We start from the raw sequence: 15,058 nt of genomic DNA, 5'->3' as shown, positions 1-15,058 counted from the left end.
GAGCCAAAGACTGAGTAGTCTTTTGAATTGTCATCTACGCTATCAGAACAAATGACACTAATTTTATCTGGCAGGCCTATTGAATTTGTGCGCGCAACGGCCTGCTTGGCTAACTTCAATGCTAATTAACTCGGAAATGGCGAAACGTACCGAATTTTTTTCTTAACAATTGTGTCTCACCACAACCTACCCTGAAACACCCTCACAAGCTTTTCAGACTGTTTTTGACCTCCCTGTAGATGTACATCTGCGATGAATTTGGATGCAGCAGTTACGTTGAGCGTCCGGGCATCCTGATTTACGTTTTCCGTAATTTCCCTAAATCACTCGAGGCAAATGCCGGGATGGTTCCTTTCAAAGGGCACGGCCGACGTCCTTCCCCGTCCTTCCCTCATCCGATGAGACCGATGACCTCGCTGTCTTGTCTCCTTCCCCAAAAACAACATCAATCAGTTATGTTGAAATGGAGATTATAAGCAACAAGCGGCAGGAATGGATAACCCCTTAGGGCGAATGACCGAAACATCAACAGAAACTCGTCACTACACTCCAGTAATCAGTTCTGAATTTCTTGTAAGTTGGCTGACTGATATGCCATTTCAAAGTATGTACTAACATCATCAGCTGGGTGTTAATATCCAAAATCAAACTCATACATGTTTTGTTCGCTGCATGACATATAGTTTGTTAGTTGAGAATGCCTTGGGTATTTTTCAGGCCACACGAGAATATGATTTACAGTTTGTAGCTTTGCCATGTCCGTATCAGTGACTACAAGATCCCGCGCAACCTTCAGTTGATAGACACTTATTGCAATCACCGAGTGCAATTTCATAGTCAGATACAGTTACGTATAATACAGAACTGTTGAGCAGTGGTACTGATGACTCAGGCATAATCTCTGCTTCGGTTTCTCTTTCTAACATAACGTAGTAAGGCACTCGGTCTCTTGCAGTAGGACGCTGGTCGTTCACAGCAACTAGAGTAACACAAATCTGCCTAGTATAGACCTTAAAAAGCGATTAAGTTAACTATAGATTTATAAATAATAAAACATTCAAGTCGTATGACAATATTCACTGATAGACCTCAATAAGTAAGCTAGGTTCAAAATTGGACAGGAATTTTTTCCTTCGTCAAGTATGAGCATAGACCCGTGTAACTATTTAGTGTACATCACTGTATGTAGAGTCTAGAGATGTTATTGATGCGGAGAGAGAAGAGGGGAAGTGGGTTGAACAGAGCCTCAAGAAAAGGCGAAGAGTCTTGGAAACTGACTCTAAACGACGGCGCAGATCTGGCGATCAAGAACTGTACACCACTATATCTCATCTCCTTTCAGCCATATTCTGATCAAAAAATTCTTTCATCGTCTGGGTTAGTACCTATCTCCTGCAATTCAATACCTGACCGCACGAGCGTCTGTTAGCAACAGTGGCTACCGAGTCAAGTTTGGAAGGAGTTTTTGTTGTTGTAACCTTTATTTGTGTGGTTTTTTTATATTAATCCCTATTTTGCAAAGAATCCTTCAGCTGAACAACCGATGCTTATCGCCAGAAACTTATGGTGTAGATACACGGCTACAAATAGCCATTGAACACAGGTGTACTGATGGATGACTTCCTTCTTTCTATTCACTACCTGATGTAGAATCGCTTCCTGATGTTCACTACCAGTGACACACATATTTCATGGCCCCAGTTCGTTGTTTCTCTTTTTCATCTTCTTAAGCTGTCTCTAGCTCAACCGGGCCTGTTCGCAACAGTTCCTGCAATAGAAGCTTATGATGACTTGTCTGCACATTCTCATTAGAAGTGGAAATTTCTGGATCATGCATAGTCCTCTCACACAAGGTGCCATTTACACGAATTCCCCACTTCTCTCAGCCACGACTGGAAAGTATAACGATTGCTGATGGTTGGTGGTTAGTTTACAGCGTCGAACGACTTATTTCCAAGCAGAAAACTGTTGTTAGCTCTTATGTATTTGCAGACGCGATCCCAGCAAGTACGAAGTCCCGTATGGCGCAAGGATTAAATAAGACCAAGTATCAATTCCAAATACCATTAAAACTCTCTCCGCAAGGTTTTCCCATATCAAATTCGACTGAACTTCTTGAACAGTGTTTCTGTATTTTATTCCGAAATATCCTAATTTATAAGAAAATTTGAATCAAATAACTTTCCTAATTTATCGAACTGAGCCCTTTTAAACTAAAGAATTGCTTACTTAGTCATCACATCACATTAAGGCTGTATCTGGTGCATCAAATATGTCGTTTTATCCATCATATGAGAAGATAACTGAAACATAAGTTTCTTTATGCTATCGACGGCAGACCTGTCGTAGCACAGTAATTTTTATTTTGGTTACCATGTTATTTTGGAAGGTTCCTTGTCATTTGCAAAGCCAATAATTTTTGAATTTTTCTTTCTGTTTTCTTCCGGTGGTAGAAAAGAATCTGATCAATTATTTTAAGCACTTTGTTCGCTTATAAGTAGAAACCATGGGCGAAGGCTTTTATTTTTAGTCAGGCTTGAAATTTTCATTTTTGCGAAGTCCATATTTTTATTGTGCTTTGCAGGCTACACTCACAACCCATACAACGGAGTCGTATGCAACGACACGATTTTAGCCACTGGAGTCTTCTCATCCAAAGAACTGTGGAGTCTTTCCAAAGGTATGTACCCACGAAGAGAATAGTAAGCCATACAGTGCGAATACCATAACTTCTCTTATTGTTGCACAATTAGGAGAATGTGCATGATCACCAATGTCACTTCACGACACTGAACTGGTTTAGCGGCAGTTGTAGAAAAAGGAAATTTTGTAGTGTCTATAGTTTAAAGAATGTTTCTTTTCTAATTCTAAATACAAACAATACTTCACCTTTAATGCGTAGAATTGTACGAAACGTGGAGACATTAAAAAAAAAATCTCCCCGGCTAGCACTGATGCACTTTACATCCGTTCACGGTGATAAATCTTCCTTTCTTGCCCTACTGAATACCGAACGATTTTCAGTCATTGCAGATTGACCATTCCGTTACTCTGAGACTGAATACAGTTGAAATTTCATAACTGACACTTACATCAGTTACATTACTATCAACATCATGTGTACTACGAGAAACTTCACCTGTATAATCTGTGGTTACTACCGCTAATGGATTTGATAGATTTATTAACAAATTTTTGGGATTTATTAATGAGATTTTTAACCACATTTCTTTGGCGATATGTAAGCTTAAAGCGTTGCGCCCCAGCTTGCGAGAAAGCGAGAGGACCCAGACACTGAACGAATCCACACCCCGGTAGCTGAGGTGGTCTAGTCGACAACGAGGTCATTAGACACGGAGCACAAGCTCGGATTAGGGAAGGATAGGGAACGAAATCGGCATTGCCCTTTCGAAGGAACCATTCCAGTATTTTCCTGAAGCGATTTAGGGAAATCACGGAAAACCTAAATCAGGATGGCCGGACGCGGGTTTGAACCGTCGTCCTCCCGAATGCGAGTCCAGTGTGCTAACCACTGCGCCACCTCGTTCGGTTCCCGTAGTTGAGGCACGCTGTCAGTTTCTCATACACACCTCAGCCTCAGAAGCATAACACAAAATATTACACTACGAAAACGCAGCGAAAAAAATCTAAATCACTCGCAAATGCACAGCTGTCACTCTCATCTCAGGGTAAATAGTTGCGTAAACACAGGAATTGCAGCTACGTCTAGGACAGTAAAAATCATCTTTGTTCTGGTTGATGATTTAGATTTCGTATTATCTTTCCTATGCTAACATTTCAAGTCATCTGAAAGGGGAAATATAATATCAGAAGAGTATTCTTCTTACTAACATGTTACTCTTCTTAACGGATGCGGCCATAGTCACAGGTTTCTTTCCGGCCATAGTCACAGGTTTCTTTCTGTGGGCATAGAGCATCGTCACCACTGTTTATTCACACATTCACTTTCTTACTTTATAGAATGGTAATAATAACTCAAAAGACACACAGGAACATTTTGATCGAGTTACCCTTTGTATGAGAGCATTACATCGATCGTCTTTACGTCTACTCAAAACCGAAAACGGAAAATTTCTTGGAACTATCGAATTGCATGACCCTGTCTATTCACCACTGAAATTGTCTTCAGTCTGTTATCTCAAGTCTTGAAAGATTCACCATTGCGATGGCATAATGGGAGTTTTCTGTGATACGAGAAGTGTCTTAAAGTCCTCTTACTATTGAGCGCACATCTTTACTGAGACTGGTAGAAATTTCTAATCCACGCTTTATGTTCGTATATCCTTAAATATGTGTGATTATTCAAATAAATGTTTCAGGAGATATTCGAATCTTTACGTCGAAACCTGCAACGGCCTCCACTGCGTCTAGGTTTTCCTATACCAGATATCTCTCCACATAGCATGACTTAATTCACTTAACATGAGGAAACGGTGACCCGCCATGTTTAGTTATCAATAACAATGTTAATACCTACGTAAAAATACCGCGGCACCTTTCTTCGCTATGAGGTAATTTGTAAGCTGTAGTAAATCTTTGAGTTTTTCGGTAGCAGTCTTGTGTGGATCGCCGTATTCTTTTTATTTACGGTTTTTTAATTTAATTTAATTTGATTTTTTCTCAGACTCCACGCTGTCTGTCTTTTGGATGCATGGCTTACACGAATTTTTAACAATGTCAGAACGTTTTATAACTGTGTCCCATCCCTCACACTAATCAGTAGTAAGCTTGCATGATTGTGAAGATTAATCTTATTTGCTTACCAACTTGTATTAATCGCGTAGATATCTCACTCTTGTGTACTGTTTTCTGGCTTACTGTGCGAAAACATTTCGATTTATGAAGTAAACGAATGTCTAGTGACGTATTTGGTTGCTTCCAGTGTCTGATATTTTTACAGAGTTATATATTGGCGAAAATCGTAAGAGTGTATAGAATTTTAAATTTTAGTCCTTTTTAGATTTTCAGTTTCATTCTATTTCTTACAACCATCCTTTTCTATTTTGTGTTAACCTGTGTTCTTCTCATACCAGTGCAAACAACAGTTGTAGGCGTTTTCTGACAGGTCATTGTAAAGGATAGGTGCAGATTTGTTCTAAGATGGTTTCAGAATGAATTCATTCGTAACAGCGAATATTCTGATTTTATTTATTTACTATGGTTGTCAACGTTGTACTAAAGAGCCATTACCACCAAACAACTGAGCATCGCTCTGGATAATGGTGGCATGCCGGAAACAAGCTCTGTTAGCCATAGGTATTAGAAAGTAAATGTTCATTTTTGGTATACTGCATAGAGAATAAATAATTTTTCATAGCTGAAGAGAAGACAGCATGGATATGCGCCGTATTAAATACAGGAGAAATTGACATATATCAGGAATCGGCTGGTTCAAGAATTACTGTATATAACTAGATATATAGCAGTAGAACATTCACAGTGTTTTGTCTTTATTTCTTAAAATATTCTTTCTAAAAAGAGTAACTGAACAATCCATGACCATGTATTAAATTTGGTTTACATTAACAGATCCGAAATTATAAGGGGTGATATTAAGTAAAGTCGTCACCGTTTACTGTTTTGACATTGTGCTGTTGCGAACTGTTGATTATCTGGAAATTATTTCTTGTGTCATATTCCCGAACATATGTAATTTCACAGTTAGTTTCTCTTTTCCAGTTGGAGAATTTCTACATTATCAGATTTGCTTTTCAGTTCACGACACCGCCTCCATATACTTCGTATGCTACGAAAACATTTCTAATGAAGTTGCTGAGAGTACACGGAAATTTCACGGAAGTAAATAACAGGCATTCTTAAATAAAACGCCTACATCTCTTTGCAAATTTTCTTGTGTTTGTAGGCCATTAATCATTCTTTTTCAAGAACAGAGATAAAAGTGCATGATGCATACAAGCATCGGAAAATTTCCGCTAACAGAGACACCTAAATCCAGAAAGTCTATAAAAGAATCGTTGTTTCACTAGATTTTTGTCGCAGTTAGTTCCACATAGTCCCAAGCAGGCAATCACGCGCTGAACCTGACTTTATTGAAAAATTCCCTATTGATTGTGATCTTAAATTAACTTCCGGTTAAGCGTATCTTACAGGAAAACATTGCGACCATGTGCGTTAAACATAATCGATAATATTTAGGAGGTTTAACCTCAGTAAATAATGTAATTTTTTTTCTTTGCTTGAAATATACTTGGTATTTTCCTGCTTAGTTGTACAGAAGTATACGTTAATTAGCAAATTACACAATTTTGCACAATTGTGGCGCTGATAGCTACGCTGCCGAAACTGTATTTTCGATAGCTAAAATACTCTATCAGGTAAAGCAAGTAAACACATCTGGAGACGAGATCACTAACAAACACTAGTTTTGTTGCACTCGGCCCGGATGTAGCCTGTTTGATTCATGCGGCAGAAGGAACCATCACCAGCAAGGGATGAAAGGTTGTGGCATAAGGTTCCGTATCACCATACGATGTGATTATGTCATAAAACCTAGTATCTCATGGAGTGAGGTATATCACACAATTGATAGTGATCCGTGAGACCATTCCCTAGGAACGGCTACCGGCCTGTCTTGTCTCTCGCTCACACACACACACCCACACACATACACACAAACAGTCACCGAGAGCACAAACACTACAACAGTTATACACACAGTTATCTGTATGGCTTTCCGGCAGTCGTTCTTCCCGCGAACCATACGCGACTGGAACAGGAATGGGAGGTAATGACAGAGGCACGTAAAGTGCCCTCCGCCACACAACGCTGGGTAGCTTGCGGAGTAAAAATGTAGATGTAGATATCTATATGACACGATTACATCCAAGGAGCAAAACACGCAATTCGCAATGGAAGGTACGTAATCGGTGCGAAAGAAGAAACCCTTTTCGATTCAGGCGACTGAACCCATACGGGACACAGCAGACAACAAGGTGCTACATTGACATTAACATTATCGAAAGTAAATCACAAACAAAAAATCAACTTGTGTTCTGCGAAATTAACAATCGAAAAAAATATAACGAAAAACTGTGAAGTGAGCGCTAAGGCAAGAGAAACTGAAAATTCCGTAAGTACCTAATAAAAGGAAATCCATCCATGTAATAACAAATATTACCTTTGATAACAGTAAATTAATTACAACATTAAGAAACAAGAGCACAATGCAGATATCTGAATGAAGACTTACTAAGCACATGTGAGTAACAGAAATGGTTGTCTCTGTTAAACAGAAACTTCAAAGTAAATACTTTATACGTATCTATCCAAAAAAGCTCTCTGTTAAACATGTTTTAATAGAAATGATTGTAGTACTTGAATTTACATCATCTTACTATACCCTACTCTAATAACATACAGAAATAACGCGCAAACGGATCTTGAAGCAACTTTTTTGTTCGTTGTGAATCATAAGCTATCAGTCTGTGATGAGAACGTGATAACTAGTAATGACATGTCACCTCAGCCATGTACTCGACCACAAACTCAAATAAGAACAGGCGTTTCATTTTAACAAGTCATTCTATGCGATGTTTCAGAACATTTATTTTCGAGTAATATATCCGCCAAGTATTTCGAAAATGAAAAACACAGTTTCGCGTTACTAGGAAAGACAGGCATCTGCTCATGCAAAATAGCGTCTGGGAGTGGATTATTCTTAATTTTTCTGAAACCACAAATATGGCATTTTACTGCTATGGCTTAATTGTACGGAATGCAGAAGAAAGTTAGGAGTTTAGTGTCTCGTCAACGTCGAGATGTTTTTAGATGTAGTACTAGCTCGGATTAAAGAATGATGGGGAAGAAATCTACGGTTATTGAAGATATCATCCTTAAATTGTCCTGAACCGACTTACGGAAACCACATAACCATGAACTAAGTTGCCTTGGCATAGCTGGAACCTCGTTCCTCATTAATACTCCAGTTCATCAGCTATCACGCCACATCGTTCACTCTATCGAATGACGTGAAGGATTATGGCAGCTGTCTACATTCCGGCATAGCGGTTCACCCTCTCCCTCCATCATGAACAACACAAATAGAACATTAATACGCACAAGTAGGCGTAAATGGGCACTAATCTCAGTCGCCTCCATTAAAGGAATACGCGTAGGATTTCAAAGAGACAGATTTTTTTATCTATTTTGGAGACTAAACAGTCCCTCCTGTTCCCGTCACCAACAATGCTGCATGTTTTTTTTATTGTTTAGTGGAGATTATATTGTATGTTTTAATAAACATTAAACAAATCCCAGCTTTCGCCATATGTTGGGTTTGACAACGAATGATTCTGGGCCGGCCAAGGTGGCCGAGCGGTTCCAGGCGGTACAGTCTGGAACCGCGCGACCGCCACGGTCGCAGGTTCGAATCCTGCCTCGGGCATGGATGTGTGTGATGTCCTTAGGTTAGTGAGGTTTAAGTAGTTCTAAGTTCTAGGGGACTAATGACCTCAGAAATGAAGTCCCATAGTGCTCAGAGCCATTTTTTGAATGATTCTGAGATACACGCAGTGTATATTCGTGTTCTCAATTGGGAAGAGACTCGGCGACGGTACTGGCCAAGGTAAGGTTTGCCAAGCACAAAGACAAGCAGTAGAAACTCTCGCCGTATCAGGGCGGGCATTATCTTGTTGAAATGTAAGCCCAGGATGGCTTCCCATGAGGGGCGCGCCGCACGGCGGGCGACAGTCGCATTGGTATCCAACCCCTGCACAGGCGTCTCCAGACACTTCTCCGCCAGTCATCGGGGCTTGATTGGAAGTGGGACTCGTCACTGAAGACGTTTCTGCTTCAGTCAATGAGGCTCCAGATCGAGGGCGTGTCTGGAGACGCCCTGGAGTTACAGCGGGTCATACATATGCAACGAAACAATACTCTTACGAAAAGCGAAATACAGACAACAAGAGATAATTATTATATTGTTAACACTGGTTTTATGAAGGGCAGGTATACACAGACACGCAAAGGGAACGTCTTTAACCACTGTCATGTTTCATGCTGAAATCAACGCCCACAGAGAACACATCTGTTATGAGCTGCCACTACCAAAGCCATCGCCAACCATTAAGTGCACTTTATCTTTCACAGCACATTCGAGTATGAGAGTGATAGCTCAGTTAGTTGAATCTCACGCTTGTAACCGAGAGTTTTTATTGTCTCCCGTCACCGCTATGACTTTTGCTGGCCCTTAATTGGGACATTTACCATTGAGAGTACCCTATGTTTGTGAAAAATGCTGTCACATGTTAGATCAGGCCCCCTGCTGAAGTGTACCTACTCCTTAGGAATGGACCTACGAATTAAACAAAATTTAGAATGAGATTTTCACTCTGCAGCGGAGTGTGCGCTGATGTGAAACTTCTTGGCAGATTCAAACTGTATGCCGGACCGAGACTCGAACTCGGGACCTTTGCCTTTCGCGGGCAAGTGTTCTACCAACTGAGCTACCCAAGCACGACTCACGGCCCGTCCTCACAGCTTTACTTCTACCAGTACCTCCTCTCCAGTTTTAATCTGCCAGGAAGTTTCATATCAGTGCACACTCCGCTGCAGAGTGAAAATCTCATTCTGGAAACATCCCCCAGGCTGTGGCTAAGCCATGTCTCCGCAATATCCTTTCTTTCAGGAGTGCTAGTTCTGCAAGGTTCACAGGAGAGCTTCTGTAAAGTTTGGAAGGTAGGAGACGAGGTACTGGCAGAAGTAAAGCTGTGAGGAGGGGGTGTGAGTCGTGCTTGGGTAGCTCAGTTGGTAGAGCACTTGCCCGCGAAAGGCAAAGGTCCTGAGTTCGAGGCTCGGTCCGGCACACAGTTTTAATCTGCCAGGAAGTTTCAAACAAAATTTAGGTTCAACGTCCCGAAGACAACAAAGTCAACAGAGACAAGCGTGTAATGGAAATCGGCCGTTGTTATGATAACCATCCGGTGTCATTTAGAGTAACTGCAAAAAAATGTTAACTGGAGAAGCTTAACATAGTTCTGTTACTACTGCTTCGTAAGCAAATGGTAAATGCACACGAGAATCAATATTCCAGCGCAGTACTCGGAAATATTTTATCTTTAAGAAAATCATGCATGAAGATCGTAAAAACGATCTAGAGATGGATGTTGATTGTACAAACTTACAACTGCTTAAAGACATATAAATCTGTAAAAGAATCACATCATTGAACAATTAAGACGTGTTTATGTACTAATTATTTAGTCCAGTGTCATCTAAGCACTATAATTACAATGTATCACCAAATGACGAACTCGAAATTTATTCCCGTATTCGGAGAACAAATGGTGCAATCTTTGAGCCATTATATTGAAACGTGCATTATATTAAAATATTCTCGTCTAATAACGTTTAAAATTAATGATTATTTTGAATCCTGTAGTCAACCCACCTTTCAGTATTTTTTCACAAGATGACTTTATTTTCCTCAGTCCGAGTTTCATGCAGCAGTTCAGAAGGAGTACCTTCCGTTAAAAGAAAGTCTGTAACAGAAGTGAGACAGATATATGAAAAGGAATGAAAAAATACAAGCGGTACTCTCCAGACGTTTCAGTTTTTTGGAGAATTTTCATCACGCATGACAGCCTTCGATGTTTAGGCCGCAACCATCTTACCACAGTTTGAACGATTTCCTTTTTTACCACCCACTGCAAAAAGGTGCCAATATTTAGCATTTTATAATTAGTGAAAGCTTACAGTTACCTAAAACTATACTGGCTGCTGCAATCATATTATTCAAATGGAGTATCACACATCATCTGAATAATCCACAGATAAATTCTGAAAAACCGTTCTGAAAAACCATTTCTCTGTCATAAGCAATATGGCTCTTTAAACCAGAAACTATTTGACAAATGAGTGACTAGGCTTTACAAGCAGTAAGTATAATGGATCAATTTCCATTTTCTCTCAGATTTTCATAGCAGTGCTTACGTAAAAGTGTGAGTCAGAACATAACTCCTAATGCAAGATCTACGATAGGCGCTGATAGAAATCGTTCGTCTGTGGAGGAATTATGTGCAAACATAAGAAAGAAGACAAGTTTTTTTTCTTAATTGTTTGTGAGGTGACATCTAACAAACAGAGAAATTTCAAATTTCTGGCACCACTTACATTTCCCAGACTTTTTTCTTATTTTACTTCCGCTTTGAGAGATCCAAAAAGAACGCTTTACGCGTGACGTTAAGGGCTGCGAGTATACAGGGTATCCGGAAAAAAGGTTCCATTATTTACAGGGGACGTAGTATACATCAAGGGAAGAAAAATGTTTTCCGTAAACATTGGATGTAAACCTCATATTTTTCAGAATTATGATCTGCTTCTGTACGAGGGGCATATCTAACACACCGAGGACTTTGGCATGGGAACAATAAGGGAATAGCGTACGTGCTATACGTTTATGCAGCATAACTTGTTTGCATTGATATCCAGCACGCACTCAACACAAGAACACGAACAGTTGCCACTGCGTGATACAGTACGTCGTGTATCTGTCAGGTATGTTATTTTCATCTGGTGTACCCGTAGTGTTGGTATGGCGTTTGTTTGTTGTGACATAACAGTTCATTACTGTATTTGTTTCCCTATCTATCACTGGGTGTACAGCTCCCGATGGAGACCTACCATTCGACACCAGAGATGGCAGATACGACTTTCTGCTACGGGCAAGTGGACAGAAGCAGCCTACTGGCATGTAACCTGTGTGTTGCCAAGTATCTACGACGCCTTACGCCATCGACAAAGTGTTTAGTACCCAGTTACAGTGAATTTTCTAAACGGGATCTTTTGCACCACGAACACGGAATCGCTGCAGACCTCGAACAACTCGCACACCTGCTATGCAGCAACAGGTGTAGAACATGTGGAGGACAACCATGGCACGACAGTCTGATAGCGGCGGCGGAACGTGTTGCTAAGTCCTCCACGAACAGTTGCTCTATACCTGCATGTGCAGCGAGTTCAAGCTCTGCTGCCGCACGATCGGCCCACCAGATTGCAATTCTACCAATCGTTTCTCCAGACGTGTGCTCGTGAACTGCAGTTCACGGCGAAGGTGTGGTTTACTGGTAACGTGGTGTTCACGAGAGACGGTATCGTAAATTACCATGACACGCATGTATGGGCCGATGCCAACCCGCATGCTCTTGAAGAGAGACGACACACGTGTGGTATAAACTTTTGGGCAAGTGTCCATAGGGACAGACTACTACGTCCCTACCTTCTACACAAAACGTTGAATGGTGGCAGGTCTCGTCATTTCCTTTGAAATCAGTTACCTGTATTGCTGGAGAATATGCCATTACGTGAAACAATTTCAAGTGTGGTACTTGCGTCACGGGGTACTGGCTGATTTTCAGCTTCGGGTGAGGCGACACGTAACGTAAGTCTTTCAGGAGCGATGGATTGGTCGGCGAGGGCCAATTACTTGGCCTGCCTTTTCTCCTAACCTTCACCCCGTGGTTTTCTGGCTTTTGGAACATGTAAGGACCTTGCTGTTTGCAGTCCCCATAAGTGATGCGGATACACTACGAGAACATGTGTTCAATGCCTGTAACACAATCCGGCAACAACCAAGGGTGTTCCAACGACTGCGTGATTCAATGAGACGTAGGGCGGAGAGCTGCATTGCAATGGATGGCGGTCACATCGAGCACAGTTTGTGAAGAGTAGCGCAGAGACATCGTGATCACTGACAGTAGTGGTAGTAGAACATAACTCCAAAGATATGAAGTTTACGACCATTGTTTATAGGAACTTTGGGATACTGCGTACTCTGTAAATATTGGAACCTTTTTTTCCGGGTACCCCGTGTAATCCAAGACATGGTTAGTATCAGAATAAATTAATGACGAAAAATGCGTGTGAGGCCGAACAGGAGAGATTAGAGCCCACACAGAGGCATACCGACACTCCTTCTTTCCGCGAACAATACGAGACTGGAATAGATGGGAGAACCGATAGATGTACTCAAGGTACCCTCCGACACACACCGTCAGGTGGCTTGCGGAGTATGGATGTAGATGTAGATGATTTTAGAGACTCAGAATTTAGAACGTTCCTTCATAGAGCTTTCTGAGAAACTATATGTAATAACGCTTTTAACTGTAGAAACATCACTATCGCTGTGGGAGATATGAGAATTTAACTGGCAGGATTCGCAGCAGTTTTAAGTATAGTACACGAATTAGTCATCAGACGTCTTGTCGGCTGTTGCAAAAGTCTTCCTTTACACTTCATTTACCAAGGCCAGGGACAGTACAGTGAGTCGACAGGCGACAAACGTGGTTCTATAAACTCGAACTGAACGCCATAGACCGTCTTTGGAATGACAGAGTGTAAGAATAGAGTTTTCTCTGTGGTCATTAGAGGTCATTAGAGACGGGAAACAAGCTCTGATAGCACAAAACTAGGAATAGTCCTTTCAAAGAAACAATTTCGTCATTCACCAAGAAACCGCAAATTCCTAAACTTCAATGATTGGACGGCCATTTGAAGCCAATTCTTGACAAATATTAATCTTTAGAGGGTAGGTTGCCTATAACATTATTTTTCCTAGCGCCCAGCAAAAACAATTCATGTTATTTAAAGCGAAAACCAATTACATCTGCGTTGTATAAGTACTAAGAGGAGACCGTTTTTCAACACCGAGTTCGAGTCTCGGTCCGGCACACAGTTTTAATCTGCCAGGAAGTCTCATATCAGCGCACACTCCGCTGCAGAGTGAAAATCTCATTCTGGAAACATCCCCCAGGCTGTGGCTAAGCCATGTCTCCGCAATATCTTTTCTTTCAGGAGTCCTAGTTCTGCAAGGTTCGCAGGAGAGCTTCTGTAAAGTTTGGAAGGTAGGAGACGAGGTATTGACAGAAGTAAAACTGTGAGGACGGAGCATGAGTCGTGCTTGGGTAGCTCAGTTGGTAGAGCACTCGCCCGCGAAAGGCAAAGGTCCCGAATTCAAGTCTCGGTCCGTCACACAGTTTTAGTCTGCCAGGAAGTTTCATATCAGCGCACACTCCGCTGCAGAGTGAAAATCTCATTCCGGAAACATAAAGACACAGTAATAGTAACAAAAGGATGTCCAACCTCCAATTACTTTCAACGTTGGCTTATGGTTACTGTTGATACATCACGGACTTGCGGTTGCCATCAGGTCTTCGATTGAAGCACTTGGAATAGGGTTTTGAATTCAGGACATACATGAATATATGGCACTCTATGACATCGTTTGTTTTTGGGAGATGTATATGGGGCCTGAAGATGGCGTAGTGGAATGCCGAAATTAGTAGTCAAAATAAAATGAAATAACATTTCAATTACACGGCTGTTAGCGAATTTCATTGATAAGACATTATAGTTGGCCGCAGGCTATTCGCCACGTAATTTATGCGTTAGCGAATTCACAGAAACATATAAAAATTACCGACACCCATACATCATCCGGCTATCGTTACAAGGAATCTGAGAGCAAACCGGAAGCAGAATCGGCGTCACTGTTGCGAACTGTTTTTCGTTATTCAATGAACAGCAGAATCTGTTAACAAAGAATGCAGGAAATCAGTAGCGCCAAAACCAGACCTGCTCGCAAAACTCTGTTCATATCTGAAGTCCGTGTTATTCTTGAACTAAAATCCTTTAATGGCTCGGAGTGAAGCGGACGAGCGTTAATTTTCATAAACGAGGAAAGCTTGCTGCTCTTTCTGGGAAAGGTTTGGCGAGGGGGGGGGGGGGGGGGGAGTAGGGGGACGTTTCCTGTTGGCTTCTCGTCACGGCCCTTCAGTTTAATGGCAAGTAAGCGGAGCGACATTCATTATCCTTTTCCGCACAGGGCATTTACTGTCCGCACGCACGGAGCTCAGCTCACCCAAAGTGCGAAGAAGAAACTGACACTCCGCAGGTCGATACCCACACAAACGTGCTAAAGCGATTTCCTAGGAGCATTCCCCGCGAAAAGCGCTCTCGTTGACCTACACAGGACTGCAAGCTTGCTAGTAACAGTTTCAATGAGGCTCTGATTTTTGCAAAT

General features: G+C 41.4%; 1 protein-coding gene across 7 annotated transcripts in view; it reads left to right on the top strand.

Annotated features, from left to right (window-relative positions):
* LOC124556761 (nuclear factor 1 X-type) overlaps positions 1-15,058 on the top strand; it is a 587,449-nt gene that overhangs the window by 474,323 nt on the left and 98,068 nt on the right. For 5 of the 7 annotated variants that reach the window (XM_047130763.1, XM_047130766.1, XM_047130764.1 and 2 more), the window contains one exon: positions 2,585-2,680. The exons of the other annotated variants lie outside the window; for them this stretch is intronic. In XM_047130763.1, coding sequence (XP_046986719.1) covers positions 2,585-2,680 — 96 coding nt within the window. The remainder of the gene's footprint in view (positions 1-2,584; positions 2,681-15,058) is intronic. 7 annotated transcript variants of the gene reach the window in all.

Source organism: Schistocerca americana, chromosome X (genome assembly GCF_021461395.2).
Source record: "Schistocerca americana isolate TAMUIC-IGC-003095 chromosome X, iqSchAmer2.1, whole genome shotgun sequence".
NCBI classification, from domain to species: Eukaryota; Metazoa; Arthropoda; class Insecta; order Orthoptera; family Acrididae; genus Schistocerca; species Schistocerca americana.
Note: the sequence above shows the minus strand (reverse complement) of the source record. Positions and strands in the feature narration are given on the sequence as shown.